This window comes from Lagenorhynchus albirostris, chromosome 18 (genome assembly GCF_949774975.1).
Source record: "Lagenorhynchus albirostris chromosome 18, mLagAlb1.1, whole genome shotgun sequence".
Classification (NCBI taxonomy): domain Eukaryota; kingdom Metazoa; phylum Chordata; class Mammalia; order Artiodactyla; family Delphinidae; genus Lagenorhynchus; species Lagenorhynchus albirostris.
Window position 1 is genome coordinate 12641731 of NC_083112.1, and position 13460 is coordinate 12655190.

General features: G+C 37.2%; 2 protein-coding genes across 16 annotated transcripts in view; one reads left to right on the forward strand and one right to left on the reverse strand.

Moving 5' to 3' along the window:
• The first annotated feature begins 865 nt into the window (after positions 1-865).
• EXOSC8 (exosome component 8) lies at positions 866-6923 on the forward strand. The gene is made up of 11 exons (XM_060128714.1): positions 866-921; positions 2051-2087; positions 2330-2393; positions 3173-3246; positions 4339-4384; positions 5086-5191; positions 5280-5325; positions 5527-5623; positions 5924-6044; positions 6268-6374; positions 6707-6923. Exons 1-11 carry the CDS (start codon positions 905-907, stop codon positions 6820-6822), a joined length of 831 nt encoding a protein of 276 aa, XP_059984697.1. The 5' UTR covers positions 866-904; the 3' UTR covers positions 6823-6923.
• The window catches only part of SUPT20H (SPT20 homolog, SAGA complex component), a 39584-nt gene continuing 32958 nt past the window's right edge, over positions 6835-13460 (reverse strand). For 11 of the 15 annotated variants that reach the window (XM_060128700.1, XM_060128701.1, XM_060128709.1 and 8 more), the window contains 4 exons: positions 13110-13226; positions 9614-9719; positions 8091-8194; positions 6835-7331 (listed from right to left, as the gene is read on the reverse strand). In XM_060128700.1, the coding sequence (XP_059984683.1) occupies positions 7191-7331; positions 8091-8194; positions 9614-9719; positions 13110-13226 (468 nt within the window). In that variant the 3' untranslated portion in view covers positions 6835-7190. The remainder of the gene's footprint in view (positions 7332-8090; positions 8195-9613; positions 9720-13109; positions 13227-13460) is intronic. The other 4 variants (XM_060128711.1, XM_060128706.1, XM_060128710.1 and 1 more) reach the window with 1 other exon arrangement.

A 13460-nucleotide genomic window follows, 5' to 3' on the forward strand; every position in this document is an offset into this window, starting at 1 on the left:
ACGAACTACTTTGGGTGTACTCTTTGTTTATCTGACATTCAAACTGAATTGGATGCCCTGTATTTTACACGAAGGAGATGGAGGTCTTGAGCCACGACACAGGATACAACAAAAGCTGCTCCTTTGGAGCCCGCTCCCGGCACCTGTAAATGTCACCTGGTGCGGAAAACGAGCGCACAGAAAATTTACGTAATTCTTCGGTGCTGGAGCAGGGAGGCTTTTACCTGGGAGAAGGCAAGCCCAGGGCCCCGAATAAGAAGGAGAAGGGAAAAGGACCCTGAAACACTGGAATTATGCTCCACACTCAACACCTGATTCTTTGCTTTATATAAGGTCGGTTTTCTCTGAAACTCTTCAACCACCAGTCTCTAAACAGGCACTCATCACTTCTGTAATAGCCGATTCGTCAAAACGTGTCAAAGTCTAGGAAACCTCGAGGGGCGTCTGGCTAGGGGAAAGTCTAAGCAAATGCAGGCTGGAAACCTTCCCCACGCCGCCCGCTCCACCCACTCCACCCTGCCTTCTAGATACCCGGCAGCGGGAGAAGGGCGCAGGCGTCAGTATTGAAAATGCGAAGCGGGGCCTCAGAGCCGGCGGAAGGGGCAGTGCTACCCAGGCGAAGGCGGCGCGCGCGCAGGCGCAGGCGCGCAGACGCGCAGACGCGCAGACGCAGACGCGCAGACGCGCAGACGCAGACGCGCAGACGCGCAGACGCAGACGCGCAGACGCGCAGACGCGCAGACGCAGACGCGCAGACGCAGACGCGCAGACGCAGACGCGCAGACGCAGACGCGCAGACGCAGACGCGCAGACGCAGACGCGCAGACGCAGACGCGCAGACGCGCAGACGCAGACGCGCAGACGCGCAGACGCAGACGCGCAGACGCAGACGCGCGGGCGGAAGATGGCTGCCGGATTCAAGTGAGTGTGGGAGGCTGGCGGGCGCGAGTTCGTACTGTGCCGGTTGGCGGCTACCGTTACCCGTAATTTTCTCCCTAGGAGACCCCCCCCCACACACACACACCTGGTTCCCACTTCTTTCCACCACGGAAGCGGGCGGCGAGCGGGAGGACTGGAGGTGGTCGTAGTGAAAGGAAAGGGGGCCTCTTCCCGTCGGGGAGGCGAGCGCTGGAAGGGGCTGTGTTGAGCTCGCTACCCGCTGCGAGCGCTGTGGCTTGGTGTGTAGTAGAACTGCAGACCCCGGGGAGCAGTTGTAACCTCGTGAAAAGTGTTCTGTTAGAAGCACCTGCCACGCTGCTCTCCCTCTCTCTTGAAATTTATTTCTAAAAGCGTTGTTCCTCGTTCGGAAGGTTTTACTTAAGCGTTTTTGCTGCCGCTCTGGAGAAGCTTGTAGATTTTCGTTCTGAGTCCAGTTTTAAATAAAAGAAATAAGATTGCAAAGGAAACCAATTGTACTGAAACAGTTATCTGTTTGTATAAATTCCAAGATTATGGTATAATGAGATATACATCTGTTTTAGAATTAACTTTCTTAATTAAGATCTCCTGGGGAGGTTAGTAACTAACTCCTGGAATTTCGAAGTAACGATGAGTCTTACAGGTACCTTTGACAACTCTAAAGTAAAAACGAAAACATTTACTCTCTGTGGTTGTTAAAGTCGCAGGTACGGCTAACATTAATGGTTTATTGCCAACGGTCGTAATGGAAGAGTATGCTAAATTTCAGTCACGGGATAGCGAAAAATATGTAACTTTTTTTTCCTGCCCACCAAGAATCCCTGCTTCAGAGTGAGAGTGATGTTATTTTCACACCTGTATTAATCCTCTTCTAAAGATGCCCGAGGGTTTTGGGCTCCAACCCTATACTTGTTTAAAGCAAAATTAAGGACAGCCTTTGAGTATGATTATTGCAAAGGTATCTAATTTTTATAATTAGCAACACGTGGCAACATAAACGTTAGAATTCATGAAAGAAACTTAGTTACAAATTTTGGAGATTTCTGCTCCATCACCACACTATTAAGATTTTTGCCAGTTTCTGGATTTATATTGATTTACTAATTTATCTCATTTTTAACATGTGTTTCAGAACTGTGGAACCTCTGGAGTATTACAGAAGATTTTTGGTAAGTAAAGGTGGTTATGTACATTTTTTGCTTTTTGATAATGATATCGTGCTTTTTTCATAAATACAAATATCAATCATTACATTGCACACCTAAACTGTCATACGACAATTGTACCTCAGTTTTTAAAAGACAATTTTCAAGTAATTCAAATTAATTTGAATTAACGAGGTTTAGTGTATTTTCACTGGTGTGTGTAAAATATACACGTAGATGTAATCTACTTTCATATATTTATTTAGAAAGAGAATTGCCGTCCTGATGGAAGAGAACTTGGTGAATTCAGGACCACAACTGTCAACATAGGTGAGGGTATTTTGAGTTCTAAAATAGAATGTTGAGGTTGCTTCAGTTCTGAAAATAGTTTTTATTTAAAGTAAATTTTTCTTTGCAAAGTTTTTTTAAACTCACTGTCCTCTCAGTTGTTATGCTCATTTTAAATTTTAAAATAACTATAAAGTGTTTTCCTGCTTTCCCCTGTTCAAAACTTCTAAGACATGGTTTTCTTACATATCTTACATTTATTAAACCTTCTGTTGCAAACATGGAATTTCCCAATTTTACCTATATGACATTCCCAAGTTTTAGCCTCTGAGCCATTTAAACAGTATTTCAGACAAATTCTACCGTGTCTAAGGGATTTTGTGTCAAGAGATTTAAATCTTTGTAACAGCCCTGTGATTGAACAACAAAGGATTAACTCACTTCAGGGACAATGAACAATCCTTAGACCAGTGCAGCTGACCCTTGAACGACGAGGGTGTTGGGGTGCCGGCCCTCGCACAGTCAGAAATCCAAGCGTAATTTTACAGTTATGGATCGGTGCTTCGTAACCGAGGCTGTGCATCCTCAGACTCAACCAACTGTGGATCGTGTAGTACTGTGGTAATATTTATTGGAAATAATCCTTGTATATAGGTGGAAAGGTGCATTTCAAACCCATGTTGCTCAGGGGTCAACTGTAATTTTAGAAAGACTCAAGAAAGGAATAAATTTTCATAAACAACTTAGATATGTAGCAAGATAGAATCATACGTAGAAGACGAAAACACTTTTTCATTTTGTTTAAATACTTACCTTTTCAGGTTCAATTGGTACTGCAGATGGTTCTTCTTTAGTGAAGCTGGGAAACACTACAGTAATTTGTGGAATTAAAGCGGTAGGTTTACTGTATATATTACTAAGATTTGAGTTACTAAATTAGCTTTATATACTTATTAGATTGTAATACACACCTGTAGTTCTGCTGTTGATTAGGCAATAAGGTGTCTTTTTTAGTATTTGTTTTCATTTCCCAAGTTTTCACCTTTGAGTTTTAGATAATACAACCCAAGTTTAATGGCTCTTAATTACAATTTATGAACATTCTCAAATGTGCTGAAATGGAACAACTTAAAACAATCCTCACCACCTTTACTTTTTAAAGAATTTGGTTGTAATTTGAGAAATTGAGAGATTTTTGATGACATTTTTATCTAGTGATGCCATTTAATCTGTGCAAATGTGTAGAAATTGCTCAAAAGAAAAGCTTGAGGGAATAATAGCTACTATTTACTGAGTATTTGCTATGTTCCAGGCACCTTGTGTTAGGTGTTTTACAGAATTATCCAGTTTAATCCTCAGGATAATCATTTGAAGTATTTCTTTCTTCATTTCCTATTTTACATGACATTCAGTAACTTGTCCAGGAACATAAGGCTCATGAATAGAACTTAGACATGACTGACTCCAAAGCCTCTGCTTTTTCGACTACACTGAACTCTGAGTTACTTAACCTAAGTTCATTCAATAACTGGCCCAAAGTCTCTCAGCCAAAAGGTGTGGGTCTCACTTTTGAATTAGGTAATTCTAGGGCTTTTGCTCTTGACCATTATACCATCAATTCCTAAATCTGACTGTCAGTATCACCTGGAGTTTAAAAATTCAGATTCTTGGCTACTGAATAAGAGAATCTATTTTCTTTCTCTTAGGAAGAGAGAGTGGGACAGAAATCTAAAGAGCCCCAAGTAATTTTGATGAGTAGCACTACCATCAGCTGTGCTACTACACTGCCTTCTTGCCTTGCAGAGCTGGTGAGGCGTGGTCCAATGTTCCTAGAGCCCCTGACATACGTTCCTAAGCTCATCTTCCCAGTAGATGCTCATGATGTAGTTAACTAGCTAAGATGGTCTTTGGTAGAGGCTTCCATAACTGACTTCTTCACAATTTTTTAGTAGCTTCTTTCTTAGGAAACATTTGTCTGCTTCTGTAGGAATTTGGAGCACCACCAACAGATGCCCCTGATAAAGGATATGTTGGTAAGTTAAATGCCTTCATAAATTTAATACAAATACTTTAAGACAGTTAACACTATTATTATAGTTAAATCTTAGTAGGTGAGTTGAAAAAATTATTCATAAGCTTCAGACGTCCCTGAAAAGTTTTATGTTTATGTTAGAAGATAGCATAATAGCAAGATACAGAATTTTGTAAATACCTTTTATCAAACTTGTTTGATCACTTTTGGTTTATACAGATGTCATCAACCAAGAAAATAGATTCTCTTAGGCAAAGGGCTGTAATTGCAAATTTTTCTGTCTCCATAAAGAATTTTCTTTTATACCAGTATGTGATTTTTTTCCTTAACTTGGACCATCTTTTCTTTATGGTAGGAACCAACCTTTTAAAAATGCAGAACAGTTGGTATGAATAGAGGGGCTATTTACTGTTACAGATTGGGGTATTTTGAAAGAAACCCAGAAACTTTTGTGAATAATTTAGGATTAAGGCTGTTTCTTAAACACACGCTTTTTTTTTGGCAGGGTGGTTGTGTGGGAAAAAATAAATTTTATCTAAGCATAAGATTCTCACAGAGATGAAAAAGAATATAACTGATGTGTTACAGTGCTTTCCACTTGGAAAGCCTATCCATGCCTACAGTTGTCTTTGCCATGGATTGATATTATCTTTAAAACTAAACGACAGGTGATGTTTGGTTCATAGCTGCAGTTTCTTTCAGTTCCTAATGTGGATCTATCACCTCTGTGTTCCTGGAGATTTCGGTCTGGACCTCCTGGAGAAGAGGCCCAGGTGGCCAGCCAGTTCATTGCAGATGTCATTGAAAAGTAAGATCATTATGATAAAATGTGACTATCATTCATTTTAGAGAGTTTTTGAACTTTTATTTACTGTGTTCTATGTCTTCAAATCAAGTTCACAGGTAATTCAGAAAGAGGACTTGTGTATCTCTCCAGGAAAGGTAAGAGGAATAAAGAAGCTATGAGCTTTTATTAATTCTGAAATGTTTTGTGGGGGAAATTTCATTTCTTTTTTTTTAAAGTTTCTGAGCCTTGAAGGTTATCTTGATTGTCTAGCCAAGGGTGTGGTTTGTAAGTAGAAACAAATACCACATTATAGCAATCAGAAGGCTTTAATTTCCACTTTGTTTAAACTGTTTTAGCTTGCTTGGGTTCTATACTGTGATCTCATTTGCCTCAACCATGATGGAAACATTTTGGATGCTTGCACCTTTGCTTTGTTAGCAGCTTTAAAAAATGGTAAGCAACCTTAGGGAATACTCCTACTTATGTGTCAGAATGTTCCGTTTTGGTAAAATTTCTCAATAAATTTTTAAAGGTTTTTGTTAAGACTTACCTATCATTCATGTGTTTCTAAATTAAAGAAAAACGTGTTTGTATCTACTGTATTTGCCTTAATTGTTCTAAGATATATTTTTTTAAAAATACTACTTCTGGACAAGTTTAATAGAGGGAAAAGTGAATTAATGAAGCATAGAATGCCTTTTTGTTTCTTTCACTAGAGTGAGAGACTGACTTTACATATTCGCCTTTTTCTAGTACAGTTGCCTGAAGTTACTATAAATGAAGAAACTGCTTTAGCAGAAGTTAATTTAAAGAAGAAAAGTTATTTGAATATTAGAACTCATCCAGTTGCAACTTCCTTTGCTGTGTTTGATGAGTAAGTTAATCAAATGTATTAAAAGGTTGTATATTTAATTGAAGGGAGGACAAAGATTCTTACAAGTAGTAGAATTTCAGGTTGCTGTTAACTTTTCTGGTTTCTACCAGTTCTAGCTCCTTGCTTAAGCTAAAATGCAGGTAGTGAGTTTAATTTGTACGGTTTTCTAAAATAAAATTTGTCCCATGGGTTGATAATTTATACCTTTTCATTTTTAAAATAGCACTCTGCTTATAGTTGACCCTACTGAAGAGGAGGAAAACCTGGCAACTGGAACCTTAACAGTAGTAATGGACGAGGAAGGCAAGCTATGTTGTCTTCACAAACCAGGCACGCACTTTCCTTCCATTGCAGTACTAAACACGTAGATGAAAACTCAGCATGAGCTTCTTTATGTTAGGGAGGGCCAAATGGAATGTGGGATGTTTTACTGGTTTATGTAATGTAAATTTACTACGTGGTTTCTTTGTTACTTCAGATGCCTTGCATTTTTATATTGTATGTCAGTGGTTCTTAAACTTCAGGAGGTCTTGTTAAAACATAAACCTGCAAATCTTGAGACCACACCACTGGTTTATATTATTCACTTTTTTGGTTTTATGTCAATAACTTGACATGATGCAGATCATGTAAAAATAAGTGTTGGCACAATACTTTTTCAGGTGGAAGTGGACTGACTGGAGCTAAACTTCAAGATTGTATGAGCCGAGCCGTTACAAGACACAAAGAAGTAAAAAAACTGATGGATGAAGTATTTAAGAGTATGAAACCCAAATAAACAACCACCACATTTTCAAAACAGATTTGTAAAAACTGTATTTGTTACACTGTGCACAAACCTTTTATACTAAATAAATATCAAACTACATTCTTCTGAAAGATGTTTCTAGTATTTCTTAGGTCACTTCTGTATTATGTACAGTGAAACCATTTTTAAAAAGCAATGACTTAGGCAAACTCACCCTAATGGTTCGTTAAACCATTTCCCTGTTTTTATTTAAAAATCATAGGGTTGTGCTTCTGTATAAAGTTTGTATATCTAGCAATGTAAAATACTGACACGTTAAAAAACAAAAACGAAGTAGAAACTCAGAATCCTTTTGATTCAATGCTCTTACGTTTTTTAAAAAAAAAATAATGCAAGCCTCAGAATTTTGGAGTGGTTGGCGTGCCTCTCTTCATTTTACTTTTTGACTGGCTGCCTGTATGCCGATGACGATGTAGCTGAGCTGTCTGTGCTGCTGCTGCTGCCGCCATAGCCATTTGATGCTGCAAGAACCGCAACTGCTGCAAAGCAGAGGGGAAAAAAATCAAGTTAGGTTAAAGGTAGGCAGGTATGGAAGATGCTTTTCCTGAGAGTGATGAAAACAACAAAACTGAAAGGGAGAAAGCACCAAGGTAACAAAAAAGGACTATACCACATCAGGACAATGCACAGTCAAACAGCACCAGTGGCACAGAAGCCTGCTGCGGGCTTTAAAAATGGCTCTTGGTAAACTTCAAAAGTATTTCTGTTACTTTGCCTGGCCAGTCTATATTGCAGTAACTCAGCAACTTCAGTTACCATTTTGTTGTATGATAGTTTATAGCAATATAAAACCACGCTGCAAATTAAAGAAAGTCAACTATAATATGCTGACTTCTAGAATAATGGAACAACATTCTTCAAAAACAGGTATGACATTTACAAATAGGAACACTGGTACACTTGCCTTTTTCTGCAGTACAGTATTAAAAAGTTAACCATTGGCACTTACAACTATTTCAAAATGTACTGAAACCTATAAAAATGTATGTTAATGTGCCACCAGCACTTCAGGAAAGATTTTGAATTAGGAAAGGAGTATGACTTAAATGTACAAAATATTCAGTGCTCCAAGTTCACTGGCTAAAATTGTCAGACTTTTAAATAAAATGTGCTAAATTATTTACCAATTACTGTATAGTCTTAAAAGACAGTAACATAAAACTAAAGTAAGGTATTTTGAAGTACTTTTGGAGCAGAGTATCTTTAAAAATGTAACCAGAGTGAAGTTGCTGGATTACTTGGATCTGTTGCTGCTGCTGTTGAAAGGCAGAGGAGAGCTGGAATCTCTGCTGAGGAAGGCTTTGCTCAGGTCTGTTCTCGGCAGAGCCAAGCTGAGACAACACTACAGAGAGGAGAAGGGGAAAGCAGGCCAGTCAGAAAGTTTGAAGGCTACCAGGGTTAGAAAAGGACAACATAGAAAATGAAATAATAGAAAAGTATCAGTATGATTAATCTTAAGTATCAAATCACAGACATTTCAGAATAAATTTAGTACAGTCTCCTGTTAGTTGAGGGTACCACTGATGATAGAACTTCCTGGACATGGAAGAGAAGGGAAAGCATGTGGGCCAAAGCACTGTATCCCTCTCTTTTCTTACATCTCAATGAAATTTGATACTAGTGCTATTTTGTTGAGAAGGCTTTCTAGCAAAACACTGAATACAGTATGTTATTTTAAAATATAACCAATCAGGTAGGAAATGGAGTGGGAGAAATCCAAACTACCATAAGGACAAAACTGGTGGACAAGTGCTAAAAGATGAATGTTAGACTACACTATTAGCAACAAAGGTGGTGAACCTTTTAGAGCTGAGTGAGATCAGGGAAAAGTTCAACTCTTTCACTGCTCAGTTGAGGACATTTCAGACCTGGATCGTTTGAGTGACTCAAAGGTAATTAGTGGCAAGTCGAGCTAGGAACATTCTCATTTTTCAGCCTAGAGTTCTTTCCACTAAATTATACTACAGCTATTTTAGGAAAAAATAGCTTGTGGGGTAAAAGTTTATACTAATAAATTTCCATTTGGAAATTCACTGCCTCTAAATTAGAACTTTACATAAATTATTCCAAATTCGGACACAGAATTATACCAGATTCTAAAGGCATCATAGTAAGCCCAATGATAATTCAAAATGTTAACATGTTCACTCATTAATCCTCAAACAGTATCTCAGTTTTCTTATACATGTGGCGTCTTGATTTTAATTAAATGTAGTTATAATTGCTATCTTCAATTGATGAAATGATCTTCATTAAACACATATCTTTGGTGCACCATTTATTACTAGAAGTGGTGAGCAATCACTTAGTACAATCATTTTTTTACAAGTGTCTTACAGAAGCTAAGCTACTTGACTATTAAGTCCTAATTCATACAACTACAAGCCACTGGAATGAGACAAAAGATTGTGCAATCTGGAAAAATGCAGTCTCAATAACCCAGGAAAACTGAAGAGCTAACAGCTTTAGAAGCTTCCTAGTAAGTTGGGTAACTGTAAACTTTTCCCAACAAAATTTAACATGAGGAAAACATTAACTGCTGTTAATATATGTAGGTCAAAGCACTTTAATCAATTATCAAAATAATGAAAAAAATCTGAGTGCCATCAATTAATCCATTTAATAGTTCACACATTAAATACAACTAAACTTTTTCCTTGTAACTGTCTGCACAAGGAAAAGAAATAGTTAAAATGGTGAGATCCCAAATAGATTAGACACTTTAAATAAATTCAACATATTTAGTTATGAAGATACCAACCAGCTGCCTGTGACTGCATATAACTTCCTACTCCAGCAAGGTTAATAACTGCAGTGTGCTGAGCAGATAAGGCCTGTTCTTGACTGGTACAACTTTGTTCAGAAGCCTGAATAAAAAAATAACACGTGACTTGTACAAAAATAAAAACAATTTTGGATTGGTGGAATTAGTATTTTACTCCTATATGAAAAAAAAATCAACATTAGTCTAGGTCTTGCAAAAAGAATGGCCTAAGGAAAAGACGTCAAAGGTATTTAGAATTAGCAAGAATAAGCTTATGGTATTTTGAAAGCAAGAAAATAAAACCTAATTTTCAGAACTGATTCTGTATTAAAAATAATTACTAAGGCTTCTATAAAACTTCATCAGAACTTTTTTTAAATTGAAGTATAGTTGATTTGCAGTATTGTTAGTTTCAGGTATAGAGCAAAGTAATTCAGTTGTATATATATACACACACACATATTTTTCAATTATTTTCCCTTATAGGTTATTACAAGATATTGAAGGTAGTTCCCTGTGCTACATGTTAAATCCTTGTTGCTTATCGATTTTCTGTATAGTAGTCTGTATCTGGTAATCCCATACTCCTAATTTAAGCGCCCCTGCAACATGGTAACCATACGTCTGTTTTCTATGTCTGTGTCTGTGGGTCTGTTTCTGTTTGGTATATAGATTGGTTTGTATTATTTTTTAGATTCAACATATAAGTGATATCATATAACATTAGTCTTGCTCTTAGTTCGCTTAGTTTGATATTCTCTAGGTCCATCCACATTGCTGTAAATGGCAATATTTCATCCTTTCTATGGCTAATATTCCACTGTATATATACACCACATCTTCTTAAGCCAATCATCTGTTGATGGCACTTGGGTTGTTCCCGTCTTGGCTATTATAAACAGTGCTGCTATGAACATGGGGGTGGCATGTATATTTTCAAATAAGAGTTTTCATCTTTTCTGGATATATACCCAGGAATGGGAGTGCTGGATCATATGGCAGCTTGGGTTTTAGTTTTTAAAGGAACCTCCATACTGTTCTCCATAGTGGCTGCGCCAATTTACATTTCCACCAGCAGTGCAAGAGGATTCCCTTTTCATCTATTTAGGCCTGCCCTTTTTTTGATAGGGCTGTTTGTTTTTTTCAATATTGCTTCTATAAAGCTTCATCAGAACAAGTTTTTAAAGCTTAAAACACTGTTTGCAACATAGTACTAGAACTTCTAGTGAGCACATTCAAGAAAAGGAAACAAAAAGGCATACAGATTAAAAAGAAAAAATACCTGCCCTTATTTGCAAATGGCATTGATTATTTAGGAAAAAACACCCTAATGAATCTACAAAAAAACTTCTAGAACAAATAAGTGAGGTCAGTAAGATTGCAGGACACAAGATCAACATACAAAAACCAATTCTGTATACTAGCAATGAACATGCAGAAAACGAAATTAAAAACAATACCATTAACAATTTCCCAAGAATGGGAAAAAAAAGGAAGGGAGGGAGGGAGGGAGGGAGAAAGGGAGGAAGGAAGGGAAAGAGAGAAAGAAAAAAGGAAAGAAACTTAGGTGTAAATCTATGAAACATATAGGTTTTGTATGCTGAAAACTAGCTGATTTTAGCCTAGAGACACACTGTGTTCATGGACTAGAAAACTCACATAGTAAACATGCTAAGCCTTTCCCAAAATGACCTTTAGGTTTAACTCAATTCCTTTAAAAATCCCAGCAAAGTCTTCTGTAGATATAGATAAGATGATTCTAAAATTCATAAGGAAAGGCAAAGGATCTAGAACAGCTAAAGAATTTTGAAAAAGGATAACATGGGAAGAATCACTGTGTCTGATTTTAAGACTTACTATATGTATGTGTATGTGTGTATATATATATGTGTGTGTGTATATATATACATAGTCTACAGCGATCGCAACAGTACGGTACTAACAGAGTGACAGATATTAATACATAGATGGGTGAAACAGAGTAGAGAATACAGAAATAGAGCCACACAAACACAGCCAACTGATCTTTGACAAAGGTGCAAAAGTAATTCAGTTGAGGAGGATGGCTTTTCTAACAAATGGTGCTGGAGCAAATGGACATCTATATCCCCCCATAAAATGAACCTGGACCAAAGTCTCATACCTTTTATAAAAATCAACTGAAAATGGATCATAGAATTAAATGGAAACTATGAAAAAAAAACTTTGGGGCCTAGGGCTAGGTGAGGAGTTCTCAGACTTAATACCTAAAGCACAATTCATTAAAAAAAAAAAAAAAAAGATAACTCAGACCTCCATCAAAAGATGGAAGCAATCCAAATGTCCATTGATGGATAAATGGATAAACAAAATGTGATACATAAATACAATGAAATACTGTTCAGCCTTAAAAAGGAATTTCTGACACATGCTACAACATGGATGAACCTTTTGGGTATTATGCTAAATTAAACAGGTCAGTCACAAATAGACAAATACTGTATAATTTCACTTATATGAGGTGCCTGGAGTAGTCAAACTCACAGAAACAGAAAGTTGGCTAGAAGAGGGGGGAAATAAGGAGTTGTTTCATGGGTATAGAGTTTCACTTTTGCAAGATGAAAAAGTTCTGGAGATTGGCTGCACAACAATATGAATATACTTAATGCTACTAAACTGCATATTTAGAAATGGTTAAGATGGTAAATTTTATGTTACAGTATTTTACAATTTTGTAAAGAAAGTGCAAATCAAGAATTTTATATCCAGCCAAGTAATCCTTTATGTGGTAATAAAGAAAAATAGTTTTAAATGTGCCTTTCCTGAGAAATCTAATAGAGGATGAGCATTATCCAATCAAGATTTGACTGGGGAATCTTTGGTGGAAGGACTGATAGTGAACATTACATATATTTAATTATGAACTAAGAGAAACGATGAGGGTGGGACTCAGCAATCAGTAATTTTTAGTTTCCCAGATGATTCCGAAGTGCAGCAAAGGTTCAGAAAAATCTGAAGTTCCTTCTATTACTTTAATTTACTGTAGTTCTTGTTCAATTTCATTTTGTTTGGCAATGTACAAAGTATTTGTATTTGTCTATCTTCGCTCTGTTTTATGCTTCAAGATAAAAAGAACATCTGTATTCTAATAGAGACAAAATATTATCAAAAGAAGGATGATGATGGGGTAGAAAATACATGGCCTATAGAGGCAGAAAGACTTGGACTTGAATCCCTGCTCTGCCACTCGATGTATGGTTGTGAGCAAGTTAGTCACCTGAATCTATTTCAGACTATGCAAGATGGAAGTGACATCATCTATTCAAGTATGGCGGTTGTGAGAATTAGAAATAGGCACCCAATAACTGATAGCTGCTACTGTTAATGAAGAAAAACCGCACATGAAAAGTTGGTTCAAACAATCTAAATAAAAACACTTGAAATATGCTTGGCATATACCAAAAAAGGTTATAATTCTATGATACAAAGCATATGGAAGGTAGAAAGGACATACCTGCTCCCCTGGCTGTTGAGGAACAGAAGTTGTGGGTTGCTGAGGTTGCTGTGGTGTAAACTGAGAAAGCTGCTGCTGCTGCTGCAGTGTGTTAAAAATGAGCGAGCCACCTGGAAGCTATTAAGTAAGCAAGAATTAATTAGCCGATTTCAGATTAAATTTCTTTATTCTACAAACATTTCTGGAGCATTCACTATGTGTCAGGCATTCTTCCAGGGACTGAGGAAACAGGTGAACAAAAATGGAAACAAAACAAGATTCCTGCCCTTAAAAAAAAGGAACAATCGCTTTAAACACAATTTTTAAATGCTGTTACTTTGGCTCTCAAATATGTTAGTAATCTCCAATGTA